The sequence below is a fragment of the Sebastes fasciatus genome, chromosome 10 (genome assembly GCF_043250625.1).
Source record: "Sebastes fasciatus isolate fSebFas1 chromosome 10, fSebFas1.pri, whole genome shotgun sequence".
In the NCBI taxonomy this organism is placed as follows: domain Eukaryota; kingdom Metazoa; phylum Chordata; class Actinopteri; order Perciformes; family Sebastidae; genus Sebastes; species Sebastes fasciatus.
The window spans coordinates 10,680,150-10,705,092 of record NC_133804.1 but is presented as its reverse complement, the minus strand read 5'-3'; the positions used below and the strand labels follow the sequence as shown (position 1 = coordinate 10,705,092).

Below are 24,943 nucleotides of genomic sequence, written 5' to 3'. Positions count from 1 at the left end.
AGCCATAACACATCCTGTAATTTATCTCCTTGTCAGTTTTGTGTCTCCACTTCTTTAGTTTCACTTGGCTTCACTATTGTGAACCATATTGTTAACGTGTCAGGCAGGCGGCCATGTCGCAACCAACATCCTGCACTGGCAGCTGGGTTATAAATAGTTGAATGGATCCGTCCAGGCCGCCGACGGCTACATGACACTGATCTATACTCCCTACTCTCCCACACACACCACTCACGCATACATACTGCAGTTTCCCCAAATGTACAATAAACGACAACGCCTTTCCATTTCATGGGAATAAATTATTTTAATGCAAGTTTCTCATCCAAAGCAAAAAAGGCATCTGACAGATTAAGTTTCTTCTTTTAAGCAATCACAACTTTTTTTCCTTTTTTTTATTCATTTTTTTTACATATTTTCAGTTTTATCTCCAAGGTATGTATTAAAAATAATATTGGAATATTTGTTTCATATCAAGATCATGAAGAAGAACAACATTGTGGCCATCGACTGTTGAACAGTAATCGAACATAAATCACCGTCGTCTTTTAAAAATGCATTCATATGATTCCACCTGAAGACAAAAAACATCGGCAAAAAACAGCTTGTGTGCAAATGAAAGGGGAACATTTCAAGCATCAGCTTCCTTAACAGCGCCCTGTGGCTCATTAACAGAGCCGGGGTGGTGGGGGGAGGGGGGGGCAGGTTTCGGGTTAAGGGGTTGCCCTTGGCGATGGGAAGTATAGCTCAGCTGAAGGAGAGGTCGGGGAGGATGGTAGACAGGGCAGGCAGGAGTAGTATCTTACAGAGGTAATCGTCATAAAGTGCCAAAGAGCCTCACACTAGATGAGCCTGAGATCCGAGTATACTGTGTGTGTGTTAGTGTTAGTGTGTGTGTGTGTGTGTGTGCGTGTGTCTACGTCGGTGTGAGTGTGTTGGTGTAAGATTACAGCGAAGAGCAGGTTTATGTTTAGAAGCTCAGGACAAGCTGCTACGGCGTAGCCCCCCTGGACAGGGTCAGTCAGTGCTGAGGGATTCACATCACGGTGGTAGAGTAAAGTGGCTCTGGACAGAGACTTCCATAAAGGATCGAGGCTTTGATTTATAGACGAGTAAAAAGACTTGTAGAGGAAATGGAGGGCTGGTTTTAAGGGAGTGCGAGGTTTTTAAGGCAGATGGGGGGAGAGGGTGACGGGGCTCGAGGCACAGAAATGGGGGGGGCAACGGGAGGCGACCAGTTGGGGAGTAGTTATGTCAGCATGTCCCAGAGACAGCAGCAACACAGAGCTGTCCAGCAGGCTGTCAGGCATGTGTCTCCTGTGTCGTCTCTTCTCCTGTCCTCCACCACGTACACTGGAGGGAAATAAAAAAAAAAAAGAGAGGAAAAAGAGTGCATGAGGAGAGGAAAAGAGGGGTCGAGGAGGTGATATGGACAATTTAAAGAAAGCAATTAGCGATTCATTTTCTCACATAAAAACCGAGACACGATTTCGCCGTCGAGTCTTCTTCAGCGGGGAGCTCGAGCGTAACCATGGCGGCTATGATTTCCCTCTAATTACGTTCATCGCCATGGCGATGCCGTAGCAGCAGCCCAGGGCCGCGATCAGACAGCGTTACAGTTGAGTAACATCAGCTTTGAGGTATCATTAAGCCAATGAGATGAGAGCGTTCAGAGCTCCACGCCTCCCTTTACTTTGCACGTACAGCTTTATTTCACACACTTCAGTCAATACGTCTAAATAAGTCATGTGAACGGCGTTGTGTTACCCGTATATGTGTGAGTTTGCCATCTGCGCCACACGAGTCAAACGACGGGCCTGAACGAAAACATCTCCCCTTCCTTGTGTTTTGCGATTAATCATTCATGTGGAGGGAAACACTCATCCAGCGTTTAACAGCCAGGTGCAGTGACTCATGACATAGAAGGGAGTGTGTTACCAAGGTGACCGGCGTCCTGGTCAAGAGATTAAGTGAAGCTAGCTGACAACTTATCACTCTGATAATGATATGACTGGTTAATGATTGGCCCATATTTAATAATGAATGTCTCTATCAGAGCACTCTCCTGATCCTTGATCAGCCAGAAGAGGCTTATCTTAAGTCAGTTGCAGTAACACCTCGCTGCTCGCTTTAATACATAAAAGGTGTTAACCGTGTCCTCTGGAAGCTTCGCTCTGCATATTCATCTTGAATATTTTACCGTGTGTTCCTTTTTGTTTCACAGTATTCTGAATGCTCAGCTGGGAGGTGCTACTGCACTGACACACCTTTTATCTTAAACCTGGCTTGACTTCACAGTTTAAATCATTAATGTCAAGTCCCAGTTGCTAAAACAATTCATTCATCAATCAATTAGTCAACAGACTAATGAACGGGCAACTATTTTGATAATGGATTAAACATTTAAGTCAAACATTTGATGGTTTCAGCTTCTCAGTTGTGGTGTTTTTTTTGCTTGTTCTTGTTTTACATTATAGGGAAGTGAATATCTTTGTGTTTGCAATTTCAAGACATCTTGCATCATCATTTTCACTACTTCCTGACATTTTATAAACCCAAAGAATACTCAATTCATATAGAAAATAAATGGCAGATTAATTGATAATGAAAATAATAGGCCCTTTTCACAGTAGATATTTTCATTTGTCATAGTTAAAGGGGACCTACTGTGCTTTTTTCTTTCCTTTAGTGTGTTATATAGTTTTTTGTGCATGTAAAAGGTCTGAAAAGTTACAAAGCGCAAAGTCCACGCCAAAGGGAGTTACTCCACCAAACAGCAACACTGCTCCTGAACTGCCTGAAACGCTTTGATGGAAGTCCTGCCTTTTCTTTCGTAACATGGTGATGTCACCAAGTAACACATTTTGCCTAGCGGATAGTTTGGCATGCCCCTCAAACAAAGCTAGTTAGAGCGGAGCTGGAGCGGAGTCCGAAGAGTTTGGTTTGGTTGGCGTATCACAGTATGAGAAAAGTAAAGCGTTTTTTGAACATTAAAGCATGTAAACATGTTCTAGTAGAAACCCCAAATACAAGTATAGTAGTACTAGTATAAACCTGAAAATAATAGGTATAATAGGTAATAATAGGTCCTCTTTAAATAACATTATGGCGACTATTATTCAAGTGTCCCGGTGAGTTATGACAATGTGACAGTGAGCCGACATGAACAACACCAGGACCCTGAAACCAAAGCAGCTAAATGGAATTCAGTCATCATTCATTTTATTATTTACCCCTGTGCTTTTCCTGCTGTGACATGTCAAGATGTCTTGTGTGGAAAAAGGCCTGATAGAGACGCTATAGACGGACCGCTACCAACAGCCATAGGCATTGGTAGGCAAATTCAAATATTATGATCAAATTCAAATGATCCCTTCGATATAATTTACTTTCCAATTTCGGAATCAAAGTTCTTTTATAGAAATTTCCCTACGTATTCTTTTAAATATGTGAGTCAGCAAAGAAAAAAAAGACTTCCACACCTCTGTTCAGATTGTCTTGCTGGAGAAATATCAGATAATGAAGAGGGAACAGCTAAATGCTAGAGTGGCGAATGACAATAAATGACATTTTCAGTAATCAACACCTATTAAAATGTGTCCCTTGCAACATTTTTTAAATAAAATCTCATATAAAAAACATGATCACACCTAAAGTCAGAGTGGTCTATTAGATTAAGAACAGTATAAAAGCTCACACAGCTATTAATCATCAGCCGTTAGTATTTATTGTAGATGCAAAAGGTGACAGGATGTGAAAAATGTGCAGACAACATTTGGCTGATTTTGGCTACACACACCTGTCACTATCTTTTGAAAAGCCTGGATTCAAGAACGCAAATCCTTTCACAATTCTTCGACTGAACTATTCCGTGTTAACACGTCCTTCAGGATAGCACTTCTCTTATCATCCGCGGTCTTCCAACCGTTCTGTTCTCACAACGTTATGAATAGCGTCTCTGTCCTGTGTTATCACTCACCTGTGTTTTTGGGAGCTTCCCCGTACATGGGCCCTTGAGGGGGTCCCCCCTGCCAGCCAAACTGTGGTTGTGGTTGTCCGGGGTACCCGTAGGGAGGCTGTCCTGGGCCAGGATAAGGACCTCCGGGACCCATCTGTCCATCGGGGTAGTTAGGATACGCTGCGTTAGGCTGCTCCATGTTCACAGGGTATCCCTGTGGAGGATAACCCTGAGGTGGGTAGCCTTGTGGAGGCGGGCCCTGGGCTGGGTAGCCTGGAGCAGTGGGGCCTGGGTACGGAGGGGGCTGCTCGAAATTCATCTCTGGATTCAACAATCACCTGAAGAGCAAGGAGACAATAGGAGTGATGGTGTAAATAATGGCTCATCTTTATTAGTGTGCTGAGTAAACACTACAGTACAGACAGGTGGAGGATGTGTGTGCTTTGTATACTGATGTCAAACAGCGAGAATACAATATAATACAATACTTAGTGGTACAAGTCACATATTGGAAATTAGTACAACTTGTTTTTCTGCTTTTATGCAGACATGTGGAAGGATATGTTATAGATAATGTACAATAACAATTTAGGGCTGTACCGAATACCTTTTTTTTTTGGGCTTCGAAGCTTCGGTGAGAAATATTCAAATGTATTCGAAGCTTCGCGGCGCAGCAGGCTGACATGTTCTTCTGTCTGTCTGTCTCCATCTCCCCTATTTCAGTGCCCAAAACAGTGCTGCTGCCGCCGCACTAATTCACACACACGCACCTCTACAAATAACAAACAGCGATATATAAATAATGTTGAATGTGAATAATGAATAATGTTGTGGGATTCTTATTTCATGGGCTATTTGGGGATTTATACATTATTATTATATTATATTAAATAAAAAAAAAAATTAAAAAGCATTCGAATATTGATTTGGAGGTTAATTACCATGGCAACGGACAAAGCTTTGAAGCTTCGAAGTGCTTCGGGTGAGACCTAAATTCTACATACTTTAAATAAAGTGTATAATAAAGATATAAATACCTATTTACATGTATCGTTAGTATGAATATACATATTGATTTTCCTACTACAACAATAACAGTATGCACATTTTGGGGTTATTATATATTATACTGTCACGCTTACAGCAGCAGTCCATCATCATGGATTGCGGTTATCTTTATGGGAATGCACCTTAATTCTGTTTCAAGATCAGAACAACGTGTAGCATTGTATGGACCATGGAAAAAAAGTGTGCGTGCGTGCGTGCGTGCGTGCGATTCAGCCTCTAGAGTCACATTAGGCAATGAATTCCTCCGAGTCCTGATTCATAAGAACACGACATTTTCACACAGGCACAAAAATGATGCAAATGTTTCCCAGAACAGAGAAGAACATCTCATATAGTTTCTCCCTAATCCCTCTACTCATCTCCTGCTGCTTTCACGCCTTTGCAGCCTCATACGGCAAACAACCCCACATCAGCCACAGAGAGAAGACAAGCACAGCATATTATGTTTGTGCTTGTTGAGGGTGTCTTATGAGTCAATAGCCGATCACGACCCACATCAGCCGAGCCGCAGATAAGCACCATTTTCTTACAGTTCACACACTGAGAGACGTTACAAATGGAGGAGTCAGCTTCACACAGAGTGCAGGGTGAGGCTGTAATCAAATGAGCCATGGGAAAGAGAAAGAGATCGCAGTGACCAAACAGGCCTGTACTGTTTGTATCTTCACAGTTTGTTTGACATGCAACAACATCACACATTCGTGGTTTCCGTGTTGATGTGTGAGACAAACACAACATAGGGAGATTTAAGATTTTGTTGCCTACAGGAGCTGTTTTAATTTCTAGGCTGTTTGGAAAGCACAATAAATGTTTGCGATCTGGCTTTGTGTCTAAAGGTTAATTGTTCCTCGTGAGAAGGTGGTGCATTTCCCGCTAATGGCTGCTGATAAGGCAGATCCAGGTCCATTCGCAACCCTCATGCTAGCCTTCATCACTGGGTTTGCTCATGTAGAACAGCCAAAACAAAAGGAGAGTGGGCCAGATGGAAAACTGCATCTCTGCTAGGCCTCCCAGGATTCCTCTGTCACGTTGTGTATGTACACTATAAACATCTAAATAGCACTCCTCCGACTCCTTTCTGCTCAGCTATTCCATCCACGTCCTCCACCTATAACCAAGCAATGCTGTAGCTGTAAAATGAAATGCGTCAAAAGGCATTTCTTGAATTGGTAGACACAAAACCAGTTGCCAATGCCTTTATATGTATTGGAAAAAACAACTTTGTATTTATTAGGTTCAAAGTATAACAATCTTTTATCTCTTTATTTGGTAAAAATATCAATAACAAGGTTTAAGGATGGCTCTTTGGTATGATTAAAAAAAGTTATTATAAAACGGTCACTATATCCTGACAGTAGTGCATGAGACAGGTAATCTGAAAAAAATCATGTGTCTCTGTGTCCTCCGGTGCTCCTAATGGCATCTGCAGGATTCCACAGACCGGAGGAAAACAACCAGTCAGAGCCTTGCCGTCTCTGAGCAGCTGTCAATCACTCGCAAACTCCAATCAAACTAGGCAGCGCTGATCAATTATGAATCAATATTCTGTTACTGTTTCCATATACTCAGATCATCCCCCCGGGTGCTCTCAATGTCATCTAGAACATCTCTCCCTATTCATGGTCTATGGAGCAGCTCAACACTCTATACCCTATGACATCACACATTTGAGTTTTAGCTCTCTAGGTTTTGGATTTTGAGTTGTTCATGTTTACTAATATTTTTTAGATTGTCCTAGAGACCATAGGAATTACATTTATAAATGTTTTAAATAGGTGTAGTTCCTTTTTAATGTGTAATACTTCTGCCCCACAATCTATGATCTGCTATTATCTGACTATTATCTAGCTACTCTGTGCTGTACAATGACAATAAATGAAACTACAGTTGACTATCAGATGATCAATTTCATTGACACATTTCCTGTTAAACTTCTATATAAAGAAGGGAACTTCTATATAAAGAAGGGAACTTCCCTTCTCCCCTGAGAAGGGAAGTTATTTGATCAGGTACCTTGTTTTGTCCCTTCTTTAGTAGGTATTGTTTTGATGAAGGTTTGATGAAGGTTAATTGTTTAGATAGATAGATAGATAGATAGATAGATAGATAGATAGATAGATAACACTATTTACAAATCTCTATATAAATGTTCATAGCACTACTTTACAATAGATAGAAGAAATAAAAACAAAAATACAATGAAATAGAGTTAAAGATATACTGTATCTCTGCTGTGCAAATTTAAAGTAAAATATGCTGCCATTATAATAACACATATGTATGTATATATATATATATAGTTTGTTATGTTTGTGTAGTCTTAATTTCTGCAAAATAAATAAATAAATAAGATATTGAGTACATTTCACACTCATTTCACAATACCATGAAAGTGTAAGATTAGATTGTAAGAAGAAATACAACTGTTAATGTTGTACTAAGTTACACTTACTACATCAGCAATAAGCTTCTGTGTGCAGTGCTTTTAAAAAGACGTCTGAACATTTCACCACCTGACAGATGGCGAGGCCTCTGTAACTATGGTTACCATGCTCCAGGAGGAACACAGTGATCCCTGATGGTTTGTTTTTGTTGTACCTTAAGGCAGCGAGGACGTGGAGTAGTAAAATAACACAATTATCAGATCTCTCTCTGTTAACAGAGAAGCTTCTTTGATGGCTGCTGGATCTTTGCTGCACCTCATAAGTCATTTGTGACCAGAGAGTGTTACGTTACTGGCTAAAGGGTGAGGAACGGCTTCTTTCAAAGGGACCTTGCAAATAATCAGTAATCAGACACCAATAAGGATGTGAGCAGCATCAAAGTTCACCTTCACTGTGTCTTTTATTGTACCCATGTAAATCTGTACCAGTATTTGGTATCAGATTTAGCTCTGATGAGAAGTGATTTACAGGGCTTGTCTCTCCCATGGAGGCCTGCACAGTGCGTGTTTAGTGTTCACTTGCATGTTTGTCATTTGTTTTCCATGTTGGGCCGCGAGAATAAGTGAGTGAGCTCTGACAATGTTTTCACAACAGTATCATGGCGTTAATACACGTACAGACACACACACACGTGGACAGTGCATCTGAGACGCCTCTGAGTCTTTTAAATCCCTCTGACAATGGCATTGTATATATTGACAAAGTAAGGCGCGGTCAGTTCACTGACATATGTGTTATTATAATGGCAGCATATGTTACTTTCAATTTGCACAGCAGAGATACAGTATATCTTTAACTCTTTTTCATTGTATTTTTTTGTAGTTTTTCTATCTAGCGTAAAGTAGTGCTATGTACATTTATATAGAGATTTGTAAATAGTGTTATCTATCTATCTAAACAATGTACAATACAAAATAGGCCACGTAACTGGTAGAAGTTATTAACCTTCATCAATACAATACCTACTAAAGAAGGGACAAAACAAGGTACCTGATCAAATAAATCTAAACTTTGTGAACCCGTTGAGGGCTGCTTGCATCAGCTGTTGTTAAACTGATAAATGCCAAGAGCAATGATCTGACATGATACTGTGTGAGCTTAACATTATTATTAACAAGTTCCCTTTTTTATATAGAAGTTTAACAGGAAATGTGTCATTGAAATTGATCATCTGATAGTCAACTGTAGTTTCATTTATTGTCATTGTACAGCACAGAGTAGCACAACTAAATGCAGTTATGGTCCGATAATAGCAGATCATAGATTGTGGGGCAGAAGTATTACACATTAAAGGGGAACTACACCCATTTTCAAAATTTATAAATGTAATTCCTATGGTCTAGGACAGTCCAAAAAATATTAGTAAACATGAACAACTCAAAATCCCAAAACTAGAGTGCTAAAACTCAAATGTGTGATGTCATAGAGTATAAAGTGTTGTTCATGTTTACTAATAATTTTTGACTGTCTTAGACAATAGGGATAACATGTATGACTTTTTGAAAATGGACGTAGTTCCCCTTTAACACAATACATTCTTAGTTTTACCCCTGAAATATGGCCTACAACAGCTATTCTCAACCACTGGGCTGGGGCCCACTGGTGGGCGTCAGAGAGACACCTAGTGGGCCGCGAAGGTGCTGCCAAATGGTTAGACTAACGGCTATTCTGTATTTCAGAGGTTGTAGCGGCTCACTTTTTAAGCTAGAGTGAATATACTGGCATTATATGAAACTAGAAAAACCTAATGAATCCATTGGTACCAACCATGTCATACTAGCTTGTCGGGAAGGAGGCTAAATAACGCTCCACATTTACGCTAAATTATGGCGAGGAAAAACTGCCATGGCCATTTTCAAAGGGGTCCCTTGACCTCTGACTTCATATGTGAATGAAATTAGGTTCTATGGGTACCCACGAGTCTCCCCTTTACAGATATAGATGTCACAGATGCATAGACACAAAATCGAGCAATTTTTTTGAAACCAGTAAAAGTGTGTGGTGAGGACATATGACCCTGAATAGTTTAGTATGCATAATGGCAGGCAGTGATGGGTGAGGGTAAGCTGAATATCTATGTGGGTCATTACACCTCACAGTGGCATAACACATATTCATAACCCAGTTTGTCATTAAGTTTCTTTTAATTTATTTAATTTAACCTTTATTTAACCAGGAGTAAAAACTCATTGAGATTAAAAATCTCTTTTCCAAGAGTGTCCTGGCCAAGATAGGCAGCACCACAGTTACACGGTTGCAGACATAAAACAAAACATAACAATTGAAAACGAAGACAAAGAGCAAATTACAGAATCATAAGGTATCAAAAAACATTCGTCAACATTCAAAACATCTACAGCCAGATGTGCCTGTTTCCAAGTGGGCCTCAAGTTACAAAAGGTTGAGAAACCCCTGGCCTAGAAGAGCATCTCTATAAAGGCACAAGGCTATGTTGGGCCTATAGAAGTGTATAGAAAAAAAGAGCTTCATTTAATTGAGACTGTGCTAACACAGGCCTCTCTCTGTAGCCTGGCATACTGTGTTTACTCTCTCTCTCTACATCTAGAGACATCACAAGACTCACTTAGAGGCTGCATGTGAAGAATGACACCCCCATTGGACCTAATTAGGAAGAACCACACATGTTTATGTATATGCTGTATGTCGCCAATGGCTCCCTTATTTGTGTGCCTTAGGGTGTTGTCTGTGTTTTATTTATTTAATTTGGTTTGTTTGTTTTGTTTTGTGTTTGTTTTTTTCCCTTTAACTACTTATGTTCTTTGTATTTGCTTGTCTCCATTTTTGTTTGCCCTTAGTTCCTAGTATTGTCTGTTTTTGTTGATATATATATATAAATGAGGCATGATACACACCCCACAGAAGTCTGTATCACTGACATGCACATGCCTCCTAATGAAAATATTTGAAACATAATTAGGAAGAACCAGATCTATATCTCACACAAACACACAAAAACATGAGCTGAGCCACGTCACGACAAAACAATATATATAATTTACAGGAACCAAAGTCTTTGTTGCTACAATGCAACAGAGACATTTAGCCGCATTATTGAGTTCTGCTATTAAGCTCGTTTGTTATTATCTTTATATTACCATATTAGCCTTTTTTAGTATTAATATCAGTATTGTAACGTTAGTAGTATATTTCGACAGTAGGTTAAGATATCAATGTAATGTTTAAGACATATTATTATGAAGAAATGTTATATTCTGCTAACAAAGGCCTAATAGAAGAAGCATCTGCAGGCCGGAGTCTTCAGCCCCCCCCCTAACTTCATCATGACTCGGCTCATAAACACACTAAAATACCACTAAAAAGGACTATGTGGACCTACCTACCTTTTGAATGAATAGTATCCTGGCCTGGTGTGAACAGCAGCGACGTCTGTGTAGAAAGAAACTCCTTCTGTCTTCAGAGTTTTACTACAATCTTTGTTTTACCGCAATGAGCAGCGACCCTCTCCAGTGTTTCTGGCTGCTCGAAACCCAGTGCGTATCGCGTTAGCGGGGACGTGACGTCATGTGCTGGTGGAGGCAACAAGAGAAGCTGATTGGCTGAAGCGACAGTCGCTGCTCGCAGTGTCCAATCACAAGACAGAGCGATGACCAAGTGGGAAAAGTAATGACTCCTGATCATCTGACTACTAGATGAAAGATTAAATAGGGCCTACATCACTATGTCAGTGACGACATATATGAGGAGAGAGGATAGTCAGGATGACTGACTAGTAAATGTTAACCATTAATGTGTGACCTAGTTGCTTTCGCCCTTGGAATTTGATTTTCTTTTATTATTTTAATAAGCTTATGGAAACTTGGAAGCTCTTTTTTTTGGGGGGGGGAATTATTTTTATCCCTTTTTTTTCCAAACATAGCATAACAAACATAACAAAATATGACACCGGTGCCATAATACAAAAAGTATATATATTTCTTACATTTAACATTTAATATGTACATACATAAATACACACATACACATTGCCTCCCACTCCCACACAGAGACAGGTCCAGCCTTCTTCCCACCCCTAGAGGTAAAGTTACCGAAAAAATAACATAAAATATTTTTTTAAATAATTTAATTAGTTAGTTAAAATTAAACGTAATAAGTACTACAGTAGTATAGTCCATGGTGGTAAGATAGAAACCTTAAATTAATTAATTAATTAAATAAATAAATAACTGTAGAGGGGGAAAAAAGAAAGAAAACAGCACGTAGAGAATAATAATTAATAATTAAGTAAATACCCTAGAAAGGTTAAGAAGATTCTATATAAGTGATCCATGGATCCCATATCCTATAGAAAAGCTGTGGGCTACCTCTTATAGCATAGGTTATTTTTTTCCAAGGGAGCACATGAACACATGAACTTGGAAGCTCTTAACATGCTAATATTATATTAGATTAAATACCATATACATAACATATTTTGTATAAATATTAACTCATATTCTGGAGCTCTTTTATACAACTACATCATTGTGTTTTTTTATTCACCAGATGCACCTGTTTAGCTGACGTGCATTACTGGTTTTCTCCCAGCAGATGGCAGACTATTCCCAGTCTATTCTTCTGAGGTGCAGGTGTTTGCTGTCTCTTGCATTATAATGAACATGCAGTGAGTTGTTAGACATTTGTGTTATTGTTGTGTAGGCCTATTATATTTGCTAATGTCTTTTTTTTTTTTTTTTTTTTTTAAATTTAATTATCCGTATTACATGACATGCAGAGAAATCCCCTTCAATATGAATTCAGCTGGTTTCAACTGGTTTGCTTGTCATTTTTTTGCAACCAAAAGACACTGTGAAGCCTGTCAGTCTGACACATTTTTTAAAATCTTATTAAAAAAGTTTATTAAAATAACAATGCTACAAAGATATGGTAGGCAAAGCTTTCATTTAAAGCTTACATCAAAGGGACTGAATGTCTTTAAACTACATGACATGCTTGACAATGATCTGGGTTACAAGGTCCCAATAGTGCGTCTGTGTAATTTTGAGATGTTGTGTTCATAAAAGAGCAGCCGATATGCAAGTGAGTCTGTTATGACAGGAAAAATCTATGGCTCCTGGGCCTCTCTGCACATGTTGAGCTTTCAGTGTCAGTGTCTCTGCTCTTTTTTAGGTGGGCAGGAACGAGAGAGATCATAGACAGAGTGAAGCACACATGCACATACTTGCCAACACATGCATAATGCAGAATATACTTTATTGTGAGTGCATGTTCATGTACAGCACAATAAAGCCAGTGATGGAAGACATGTCTGGAAGCAGTGTGAGGTGGAGCTATGTTACATACTGTATATCTATGACAAAATATCCTATTCTACATACCATTAGTATGTATAGTATTCTGTAAAGTATAGCTGTGTAATAGATGCACACACATACAAGGGGTCATAGGGTTGGGATACTAGAGTTGGGTTGTGAAACATCATCTGAGTTCCTCCATCAGACATGACATTACATGAGTACAGTATGAACATAGTAGCATACCAGCAGCCGGCCAGCTTGACATCTTAAAAGGACAATGGTCTCTATTCTGCAAGGTGACACCGGACCGTGTAGCAACATGTGATAAAAGCTTGCACAATGACTATGTGCAAGAGGTATAGCCTACAACAACAACAGTAAGAGTCGTAGGCAAGCGGTGCTCCCGAGAAACAAGGACATAACCTTTGACATATGCATACTAAGCTATATTTACAGCTCGTACAAAGTCATGCGTGGAAAACATGTTTGGTGAAAGGTACTGTTACTGGCGACACATTAAGCAATAGCCTGACAGCAGCTGTTACAAGACTGATCTGAGACCGTCTTATGAGGCATACCAGAGATCCTGCAACAAACAGCGGAATCATAAGCTTTAACCTAAGATTGAGACAAATACAGTGTCATTCTATACATATTGGTGTATAGCGAGCAAGGCTGAGGTTTGCTTTCAGTGTAAGTTTAGCTGTCAAAGGACAATTCAAAAGTGTGTTTCTTGTAATGTGACAAGTCCTTTCAGACCTTCATATAGTTCTTTGTTGCAAACTTCACCTGCAGGGGCTAAACAGAAACTAGTGATTAAATATACCTGTCTATGAATCTAGTGTAATCAAAGAAACTGAAATCAAATCTGAGACGCACACTGTCAATAAAGTGCTGCACATCTAGGAATTGAATATAATTTTACTGGTGTACTCAACAAAAGTCACTCTGTGAAATAGTTGGCTTAATTCCTGCAATGTAAAGTTTATGTGTGTGTGTATATCATGCATGATCCACTTCAGCCCCAGTCCCCACCCTGTCATGATAGATGTGACCAAGCAGGCCGTGTGTACGAGTGTCTGTTTACATCGTCACCCCGGCGATTCAGCCCGAGCGAGCCTGTACCAACAGCTTCAACAGGAGCAGCTGACAGAAATAGAGCCTGGTCGTCCAGCCCAGCTCAGCCCAACCCTCTTACCGGGAAGGGGAGCAGGGGGAGGGGATGAAAAGGGGGAATAGTTTGTCTATGGAAAAGGGCAATGGAGCAAGATTACCAGAGTTCATTGACTCTCAGTGGGAAGGAAGGGGTGGTCATCTGAAGGGAAGTTGTTTACAGTGGTACAAGGCTCATATTGTGCAAAACAACATTTTATGGATGTATGGCAAACAAACCATTGACTGAAATGTATGGAATTATATAACAACATGGGGGTTAGCAGAATGCATCACATTTCTAAACAACAAAAGAAGCCTTGTCAAATGCATGTTTGCAGGCACTTCTGACCCTCTGTGATGTATACCTCTTCCAGAGAGTTACTGACAAGTTTATGTGTCACTGTCACATGCCCACTGATAAACAAGCCAACAAGGATCTCCCACTCTGAGCAGTGGATTACCACTGCTTCAAACACGTCTTGACATAATCCCATCTATCAGTTTACAATTATAAAAAAATGGCCAATTACTGCATGTTAGAAATGATGTACAAGTGTGATTGGAAGCGTGCAGTGAAAGCAAATTCTATGCAGGTATAATTTACTTGAAGTTCACATCAAATTGATGTGGCTAGATTATCATCATGCTATTGTGCAGATGCATAAGGAAGGCAGATTTTGCATTGGCGGGTTTTTGTCCAACATGAACAAACCTGTAATCACAATGACTTGTCAGTCAAGAGGGAGCTATTTTGAGCTGGACCGTCAACAGTCCCTTTAATTTATGATGCACCTCGTGTTGAAATCACTTGTCATCATTGGTTTTCAATGGGTCAGAAGGCCTATTGATGGAGGTAAAGGAATTCATTTAAGACAATGTGTTGAGCAGCTAGTTCTAATTGTAGACTGTATGTCATACTGCTGGAAGCAGTGGCGGACTCTGAGGGGTAGGGGGAGAAAAAAATAAAAGGGCACCAGCTGCATGCGGTGGGGCACCAGCGCTGCATCATGTTTTCTCAATTTTAAGGCCATCTGTAAGGGCACTTCATCGTGCTCTCTCTACTGGAAGGGCACCCGAGAGGGCACTTCATTGCATTTTCTCTACAGAAAGGGTACCCGAGATGGCACTTCATCACGTTTTCTATACTTGAAGGGCACCCTAGAGGGCACTTCATCACGTTTTCTATACTGGAAGGGTACCCTAGTGGGCACTTTATCGTGTTTTCTCTAAATGAAGGGTACCCTCGAGGGCACTTCATCTCGTTTTCTCTACTGGAAGGGCACCCTGGAGGGCTCTTCATCGTGTTTTCTCTACTGGATCATGTTTTATCTAACATAAAGGCATCCAAGAGGGGCAACGTCCCCCCAACCCCTTACCTTCACCTCTTTTTCTGGACACCAAAGCTGTGTTTGTGCTGTACATTGGTGCCCATCCCAGAATAGGACATGGGATGATTACATCAGGTGTACCCGTAAATGTGCATAACCCTTTACCCACTCCGTATATCACCAAAAACGTCTGAGTATCATTTTCAGTTTCGCATCTCCCCCTCTGCCATATAGGAAATCCCTCAAAACAGGAGCATGTGGCGTTCTTCCTAGTCACCTGGCATTGTTCTCACGTGCGCTCAGCACAAACATACACCCAAACTTGTTCAAACAGTGCATGCAGTTCAATCGGCACGTTTTACAAAGAACAGCTAAGTGATTAAGTATTACCCCAACTTTTATCTTATCGTTCTGCACTGGAGTGCGTCCAGTCTGGGTCCAGTCTTTACTGTAGTGCACAGTAACAGTCTGGCACACATCAAGTTTACTTTGCATGCTCTTAGAAGAATTGTGATGGGCCAAATACTGAGCACGTTTATAAAAATCTGCTCTGATTCTTATTATAAATAAAATCATATAAATCGGAGCCTCCTGGCAAAAAGTCAGTTAACATTGACGCAATGCAAAGTGATTCCCAGTCACACCTGCAAGGTCATTGGACTGGACCAGCTGAGCAGACTGACCTACATCCCTAACTCATGTATGACGCACAGGGAGGGACCTGCTTATCTGTTCTCACTTGAAGATCCACCTTGACATCATTGATAGCTTTAAAGTCCAAGTTTTGGGATCATCAGACTGTGCTGAAACTAATATTTATGCCACATCTGCCTCAACAGAACTCATAAATCGACGAATACATATCTGAGATGACTGTCGGGTCAAATACCAGCAGGTGTCACACCCCACCCCCACATTGCAGAGTGGTCTCAGTATGTCTGGCCTTTGAGCTGCAGCTGACCTCATTACTTAAGACCAGGCCTACTCCTACAGTTAGCCTCCTTAATCTACAGATCAGCGTCTGGAACAAGCAGGCGTACCTACAGCCCAGACCCTGTTCATAGTGTGAGAGACACATTGTACATGGGTCCGGGTAGCATTTAGCTTCTCAGCACCGTGTGCTAATGGGGCACTTTGAATTCACTCCTGTTGTTAAAAAATATCACAAAATTAGCATTAAGTCTGTTAAGATATTTCTGACTGTTCAATATTATATATTGAGCAACATAGAGTATGCTTACATTTGACCTTAATGCTAATAAGCTTGACTGCATAATCAATTCAACACTGGCTAAATCTGTCTGCCTGTGTGAGGGGAGTTCACACCACCAGTGTACAAAAACATACCATACATGAGACGGTTATACAACACATTAGCTCCTTAACATGTAGGTTTCTATGGCAACATGCTTTTTCATGTTATAGACAAGATCTTACTGAATTAAGGGACACATTTTTATGAAACAAACATTTAAAACTTTAAATTTGACCTTTGTATTGTTGTTGGCGCGCAGGCTGGTTCTCCATAACAGGAAAAACCCACAACCTCTCAGTTGCATTTTATGGTTGAGAGATGTCATACAGCACTTAAAACTAGAGAAACTCAGGTTTATGCTTCGTGGCTCTGCCAACAAATTTGAGAAAATGTGGCGTCCCTTCGTGGACTACACTGAATCTAAGCTTAAATCTCCTCTTATGTCATTTGTGGACCTACAGTCATTATTTTTGGATACACCGCATTAATGAAATTTCATGTTGAATTGTAAGCAACTTGAATCCCCCCTTTTTTAATTTAATTTTATTGTATTTATTTCTCATTGAGTTTTTAATCTTTTGCTAATTAATCCTTTTTTTCATCCTTTTGTTTGTAAAACACAAAATATAATTAGCATTGAACTTCTCTGTAAAACTTAAAAAACAATAAACAAAATAAATAAAACAACTTCAAATTCAGTTAAGAAAAATCCTATATTTTATGAAAATAGCAACAACAAAAAAATAGACTAAAGTAGGTATTTTTTCTCTCCTACATATGTATTATCAGTGTGTGATATATGGGCTGGGTGTTAAAATGGTACACAGTTAAGCACTTTATATCCGCATGCAGCTCTACAATGCAAGGGAATTACCCAATTCAATGGTTTTATTACACATTCTGTCATAGATACATAGAATAGCAATGTCCTACGCATTGTTCGAAGTAGAATGTAATATAGGCTAACATTTAACGAAAAAAGAAAAAGACAAAAGCGATCGCTGGCAGTCTGAATAGCCTTTATTTGAAATTATTCACATCTCAGCTCTCCCTCCATACAAAACAGAGTAGGAGCTGATATTCAGTAGGCCCTGACCCCCAATATCAGGAGACACTCATTTGCCCATCACAAAGAAAGTCAGCCATCCGTATTTGGGGGTGAAATACAACAAAACAACTGATGCCTGCAGTGAAAAACTCTACATGTCTTAATGTAATCATCTTATATTCCCCAACTTAAAAAATAGGCTACATTGTACAATGTTATTTACAAAAGATTAAAAAAAGTGAAATCAAAATGGATTTTTTCAATCCTGCTGCAGCTCTGAAGTGAGTGAGCCACCGATCAGCCCATTAAATACCATTTTCTTTGTTTAACACACTTTTTTTCCTAGGGTCAAAAACACCCTACTGTTTTCTAACTTTTCCATCCTTTTTTTGGTTCCTCACAAAAGCTTTTATTTAAAAAAAAAAAAAAAAGGTGAAAAAAAGCTTTATATGTAATGCATTACAGTCATAAATGACCTGCGAGGTGTTTTTAACTAATAACTCTCCACAGGAGGTAATACTGGAGCTCAGATGTCCATCTCAAACTGGTTGTCATCTGTTGAAAAAGGAAGAGAAGAAACAGTTCAGATTATAAATGGGAGGTGTTTGACAATCAGCTGTCAGTTGAGTCTGCAGCCGAAGCACAACCACACCTTAACAGACTACAGACAAGATGGCAAAGTACAGACCTAATCAATGCGTTCATAACTGGCAAGGAAAAAAACAAAACACTGGACTAAATGGGTGTAGCTCGCAAATCCAGACCGCATGACATATGCTGTGTGTTTACCAACTCAGACAAGTGAGATAGAGGAAAAGAGGGTCAACACTAATCCTCGTGGTCTTTAGTTTGACAGGAGGAATGGAGAGGGGCAGATTGATGGTTTGATGTATTCTGCTCAATAATAAATCTCAATTTGCCCATGAACCCAAACCTTTAGTTACACTGCCATGAATCATTGCCAGAATGACGTCTTTTATCTCAAACATGTCATTATATCCTCTGGGGAGGGCCATCAGAAACACTGAACGTTCAGTAAACCCTTAACTGTTGATATCTTTCTTAACTCCTCAGCAACAACAGATTTACAGTTGACACTATTAACCTGGATTTAAAAGTCTGGTTCTACCCCTGAAAGACTAAACACGTGACTCCTGTCCCGGTCCTTAACACAGCACAAATACTGTGCTGCTAGAATGTAGGCATGGCACTGTAGGAACACATGCTGCACCTATCTGCTGTATAACACATGTTAAATAATCATGACTCAGTAAAATGACAACTCAGGGTGGAAACAAAAGGGCTGCAAGTACATGAGAAAACAGCTGGAAGAGCACTTTATGCATGAGGATATTGATATGTGTAGTTCTCTTATTAAATAAGACTACGAAAGTGTGCAATGTGGGGGATATCTTGATTTCATAAAACCACAGAAAGCATGAAACATTGACATGTTTTTGCACACAACGAGTCAAGCTCAGAGAAAACAAAAAACTTAGTAGTTGCATGTTTACCTGCAATGTTCTTCTCTTCCTCCTCTTCCTCCTCTTTGAGATCCTGTAGTTTTCCCATAGGGTGTGTAGCAGGTACTGTTACCCCGGGGATCTGGGGCAGACAGCATGGGGGAGTCCGGGCGAGAGGGGAGTTTCGACAATCCATCAGAAACTTTCTGTCATAGATGATGCGGGTGCCTGAGAGACAAAAGGGAAAAAAGAAAATCTGGTGTTTGACCTGCAGTAAACAAACATTAAATCTCACTTCCTGGTAGGAAATTAAGTTAATTCTCTGACAACATATGATTACAAGAGCATCTTGGCAAGGTGCACATTTGGGGAGTTAAGCATCATTATCTTCTACCGGAGGGGATTTGAATAGGAAAAGTAGGTTTGTGTGTGTGTGCAGAGGGGAGGGCTGAAGGCTGCCATGAGTTCTTAGAAATCATAGCACAAAACATTCTCTTTTGAAGCAGGAGGCCTCGAGATTAAAGCCACATGTTCGTTCTTTCACTGGGTAAAGTAATTTAACACTGACGGCAGATGTGACACGCTTAGGTGTCTATCCAAGGATTCCTGAAAGTGCTGACATGATTGAAGCAAAACCCTGCAGCTTGCCACATCTAAAATCTTCTTGACACGACTCATGTCTGTCACCATCTGGACTTGGACAGACTCCAAGCGAAAAACAGCGTCGTAAAAATGGCGTGTTGTGATAAGTTTGACCAGGATATGACTGAGTCAAGGAGTGGATTGCTGCTTCTTTACTGGAGTTTGAACCTCCTCGACCTCGCCACGAGGAAAAACATGTTATGCAATGACTGTGGTAAGCAGTTCGTCCCGGACAAAGGAAAAGTAAAGCAGAGGGAGGAGAGAGAGAATTGGGGCAAGGAAAGAGGGCTGGAATGCAAGCTATAGCGCAATCGATGCATTGCAAGGCAGAGTGCAGAGCATTTATGTAAAAAAAAAAAGGTCAGTCTGAGCAACACATGGCATGACCCCAGTAGAGCGAAATGTGTTGCACACAAAGTGGAACACAAGTCAAAACTCTCTGGTGCAAGTTCCTATACCAGTGCCGTCAATTGGTACTAATAAAATAAATATATCTTGCTCACACTGCCCATGCATTAGAGGTTTCCTTCCCCTCCTCCTCCTCCTCTTAACTTGTACAGAATGTTCTCTACTGTTCCTGAAATGCAAAGCACAGAGCAGCGCGGATAGGACGGCCTCCAGCTCCTCCACCAAGGCAGAGGCCAATCACTCTGCCGTTCTGGCAGCTGGACACACACACACACACACACAAACACACCCTCTTTAAATCACAAGTCACGGGGTAGACAGCTCTTGTTGTCGTCTTTAGACATGCAGCAACAAGTGACAGTGTGTTGTTGTTTTTATTTGTCATGTTTACATGCCAATAATCATGTATCTATCTCATGTACTTCAAAGTGACAACTATTGTTCTGCTATCAGCAATCAAAGATAAACATGTCTGTTAATGTGTGGTATTTATTTAAAGTGTAATTTGAAATTTACTAATATAAAACAACCAGCACAGCTCCCAGTAGACCTCTTAACACTTACACACCAAAAACTGACAATAACCTGATATTTTCAGGTGGAATTTCATTTCATTCTCACTGTGCAATATCATTTTCCACTTGTGCAATTTTGTTAATAGTCTGTTTATTGTCAATACTGTATACAACGCTCCCATTTTTATACTTCCTTCTATTTAAATGGTTCTTTTTTTACTGTTAGCTGATGCAACTTGTTTTTTGCACTATCCCCTTTGCTGCTGTACACTGCAAATTTCCCCACTGTGGGACTAATAAAGGAATATCTTGTAAAAATAATTTTACATGAGTATATTCTACGTAATAGCACTTCTTGATTCCATTGTTTGGTTCAACTTAGTGTTCAAAACTAACAAATGACAGCCAACTTGTTGACAACATGAGGGTTGCGGCCAACTAAGCAGAATGAGAGCAACAAGGCATTTATTCAACTTTATTATAGTTTTGTTTATATGGTTATTTGACAGTGTTAGGGTGAGCTAAATAACACTTTAAAACACTTTTTCTCAGCTGTTTTATTTTATGCATGTTTCCATTGTTTGCAACTTCTCGCGAGAGTTTGCACGACAATATTTTGCACGACAAAACTGTTGAGTTACATCGAAGTAAATTCCACACAAAAGTAGACTAAATATATGGAAAAGGCGTTGCACTCCCCAGGTCTTACCTCCAGGCGTGGTGGAGAAGAGTGTCCCCCCGGGTGTCTGGCTGTAACAGTCGGGTAGCTGGGACCAGTCCTGGAGGGTGAGTGTCCTGGTGGGGATTGGGCAGCTCTTCACTTCATTAGTGGTCGACATGCTTATAGCTTTCTGCTGCGAGGCTGCTGCTGCTGCTGCTGCAGGCGGAGAGTGAGGGACTAGTGGGTTTTCAAAGTCCTCAAAAGTCCCAGTGGGGTTTCACTACTGACAGTAAACCAAAGTAAAAAAAGTTGCACAACTTTTAACTTGTAAACTGAGACTTCAAACAAGCGTAGAGTTAGTTTGAGACCCGCTGGTGTGTCCGTTTGCTACAAGCACCTACCAAACGCAACCATGTGCTGTATTTGTACCACCCACAGCTGCAGCAGCCACTCGTGATGTTTTTGTGCAACAGCTATGAGACACGTGGGGGCCACGGATATGTGATGCGAATGTTTTGTTGTATGGGACAGCTCGAGGGGGCGGTGCTAACAAAACGGGGATTGCATCAGAGTCACACATCTCCTCTGCTCCTCTATTTAAGAAACTCCAGATTCTTTTTTTTTTTTTTTTTTTTAAATGTCTTTATTGTTTTTTTTTTGTTATACAAACATCAGCATTATTATGCAATATATTCAATACAGGTTTTACTTTAACAAATATAACATCAGAATCAGAATCAGAATCATGTTTATTGTCAGGTGTAAGAGGTATACACTAGGAATCTGATTTGGTTTTGTTGGTGCAAGTAAGCAGTATAATAACAAAAGAATACATAAAAACGTTAGAATAAAATAAGAATACAAAAATTTAAATTCTACCAATATACAATATACAAAATAAGCTATAAACATGATATAAACAGATAGTGCAAATTGATTGAATAAGGGGATTGAATCAGAATCAGAATCAGAATCGTGTTTATTAGGTATACATTACTCATTACATACATTACATTACTTTACACTATACATCCTATATACCACTTTATAGACTGCACATATGTACATATTACATTTATTTATTGCACATTCTACATTAATTTATTGACGGACTGCACACACTATGTTCACCCATTCACTCTGTATCTTTTATATCTTTATTATTGTTTTTATCATTTTTGTATACCTTTACCTCTCCTGTGTTTCACTCTGTTTGCTGATGTTGCTGCTTTGACACCTGAATTTCCCTCCGGGGATTAATAAAGGTTTATCTTATCTTATCTTATCTTATACACTAGGAATTTGCTTTGGTTTTGTTGGTGCAAGTAAGCAGTATAATAACAAAAGAATAGATAAAAAACGTTAGAATAAAAATAAGAATAAAAGAATTGAAATTCTACCAATATACAATATACAAAATAAGATATAAACAAAAATAAACATGATATAAACAGATAGTGCAACTCGATCAGAGTCACACATCTCCTCTTGCTCCTCTATTTAAGAAACTCCAGATTCTCTTTTTTTTCTTTCTTTAACAATGTCTTTATTGTTTTTTTTTTGTTATACAAACATCAGCATTATTATGCAATATATTCAATACAGGATTTACTTTAACAAATATAACATACCCCACACACCCATCCGTTCTCTCTTAACTTTTCCCTATCTTACATGGCCAAAATCAATATACAGCTTCACAGTACCACTCATACAATTAAACAGTTAAATGGCACCTCTAACAAAATGAAGATACACATAAACAGAAAATAAATATATAGAAAATAAATAATTAATAAAATAGAAAGATTTTCAAAAACAAGAATCCATTCCCTTCTGAGGGTCTAACACTATTGTGAATTTTTACGTATCCTATCTTAATTATTCCTCCTGTAGAAGCTCACCAATATCACTACTTCTTATGAAATCGTTAAATGATTTCCATATTTCCTCATAAACACCCAGTTTGTTTTTCAAGGTATATGTTATTCTCTCCATTGACATACATTGTGACATATTTTTAATCCAAGCGCCCATTGTAGGTGCATCGGATATCTTCCAGTTAAAAGCAATCGAAACTCCAGATTCTTACTATTTATGATATCAATATTTCTCAAATATGTGTTTTTATTTATAAGATACTTTCTGGTGAAGGGAATATCCCTGAGCAGTTCAAGACCTATTTTAAAACAAATTCTCAGGTCCATTCTTACTCAACCCATCAATCTCTACATCTTCATCCTCCTAAATTCCTCACTAGTAGAGGTCAATTTTCGATAAGATTTAGAGGAACCAAATTATGGAGTAGCTTTCCACTTCTATCAATAAACTGTTCATCTGTCAAATATTTCAAAAGTCGCTTAAAGGTTCATTTAATTGCTGTCTTGTAATTGCTTTCCCCCCATGTTGTCCATGTATCTGTTTTTATGTTTTTTATTTTTTTCCCACTCACAATGTTGTTTTGTTACGATTGCCCAGAAGCCTTTATAGATATTTAAATCAATATCCTCCTCACAAACACTAACCATACATTTCCACGCTACACACAAACACACACACACACACACACACACTTGTCTTTTTTGATATATTTACTGTATTGTTATTGTTGTTATTATATATATCTTGTCCTAATTGTTTGTTATCACTATTATGTAGTCATATTATTTCTTTATATTAATCTGGTCTCTAGGTGGAGGCTTCAGATAAGCCCACTGGGGTTTTTGCCTCTTCCTGCACTGTATATTATTATTCATTTTTTTTGTTATATTGTATATTCTTAAATTGTGATAAACAAATTAACAAATAAGAGAGACAGAAAAAATCAGTTGATTGATTATTAGATATTATGATGAGAACATAAACATTTTCGAGACCCGATTGTGTAGGTATGTTATTTTACTCTACAGGAGGAAATATACTGTTTAATAGTGATAAAGTTGTCTCACCCATCAATCTGATGTCATTCAGTTGTATATTGCTACACAAAATTGTTCTTTTGGTGAATGGGGGTAAAATTGATAACTGAGAAATTTCATGATTTTCAAAGTGGGGTCAACAAGGGCATTAAGAAAATTGCTCTCCAGGGCTCCTCTGGTTCACAAAACAAGCGCATGTCCGTGTTACTCACTCGACCACACTGCCCCCTACAGGCGTGTCACTGTATGGGGCTACTGCACGTCTCTCACGTCAACAATCAATAAGGTTAATAGTGTCATTTCCTGTATCTGTTCTATTTTATTGACCTATTTCTCCATTACATATTTATACATTGAGTTTACATGTTTTTTTGTGTATGTTATTTTGTCATGGTTGTGGTACTTTGTATTTATTGTAGGCCTATTGCTTTGAACCTTACTCTGATTTTATTATCAACTTACCCCATCTCTTGGGTGATGTATCATCGTTCTACATTGGGTTTTTTGGGGTGGAAAACATGAAAAACTAAAGAAAGAAAGAAAATACGTGATCCAAATGCCTGTAGAGTTGTTTCTCTTTGGTTCATAAATATGACTTTCTACACAGTGGACACAAAATGAAGTAACACAGCTTGCTGATTTTATTTCACATTTGATTTGTAAAGTCGATTTCCACTGAAAAATATACAATAGAAATATGAATAAAGAAAGAATATTGCTTCCAAAAATACTGCTACCAAAAAAAAGGAAAATTTGAGAAAATGTGTTTAATGAGGAAATTGATTTTCAAATGATAAATATCAA

General features: G+C 39.1%; 2 protein-coding genes across 2 annotated transcripts; both read right to left on the bottom strand.

Moving 5' to 3' along the window:
• Positions 1-281: 281 nt before the first annotated feature.
• Positions 282-11,000, bottom strand: LOC141775097 (cysteine-rich and transmembrane domain-containing protein 1). The gene is made up of 3 exons (XM_074648074.1): positions 10,833-11,000; positions 3,980-4,296; positions 282-1,353 (listed from the first exon to the last, which is right to left on the bottom strand). Exons 2-3 carry the CDS (start codon positions 4,275-4,277, stop codon positions 1,250-1,252), a joined length of 402 nt encoding a protein of 133 aa, XP_074504175.1. The 5' UTR covers positions 4,278-4,296; positions 10,833-11,000; the 3' UTR covers positions 282-1,249.
• Positions 11,001-17,486: 6,486 nt separating this feature from the next.
• On the bottom strand, positions 17,487-21,657 carry eif4ebp3l (eukaryotic translation initiation factor 4E binding protein 3, like). The gene is made up of 3 exons (XM_074648052.1): positions 21,270-21,657; positions 19,047-19,223; positions 17,487-18,087 (listed from the first exon to the last, which is right to left on the bottom strand). Exons 1-3 carry the CDS (start codon positions 21,397-21,399, stop codon positions 18,059-18,061), a joined length of 336 nt encoding a protein of 111 aa, XP_074504153.1. The 5' UTR covers positions 21,400-21,657; the 3' UTR covers positions 17,487-18,058.
• Between the last annotated feature and the right edge of the window lie 3,286 nt (positions 21,658-24,943).

Excerpts from the sequence above, each read along its gene's own strand:
- LOC141775097 (XM_074648074.1), bottom strand. The coding sequence starts at position 4,277 with ATGAATTTCGAGCAGCCCCCTCCGTACCCAGGCCCCACTGCTCCAGGC. Across the intron at positions 1,354-3,979 it reads GGAAGCTCCCAAAAACACAG|TGTACGTGGTGGAGGACAGG; the intron begins GTGAGTGATAAC and ends ATTTCCCTCCAG.
- eif4ebp3l (XM_074648052.1), bottom strand. The coding sequence starts at position 21,399 with ATGTCGACCACTAATGAAGTGAAGAGCTGCCCAATCCCCACCAGGACA. Across the intron at positions 19,224-21,269 it reads CTTCTCCACCACGCCTGGAG|GCACCCGCATCATCTATGAC; the intron begins GTAAGACCTGGG and ends TTTGTCTCTCAG. Across the intron at positions 18,088-19,046 it reads GGAAGAGAAGAACATTGCAG|ATGACAACCAGTTTGAGATG; the intron begins GTAAACATGCAA and ends CTTTTTCAACAG.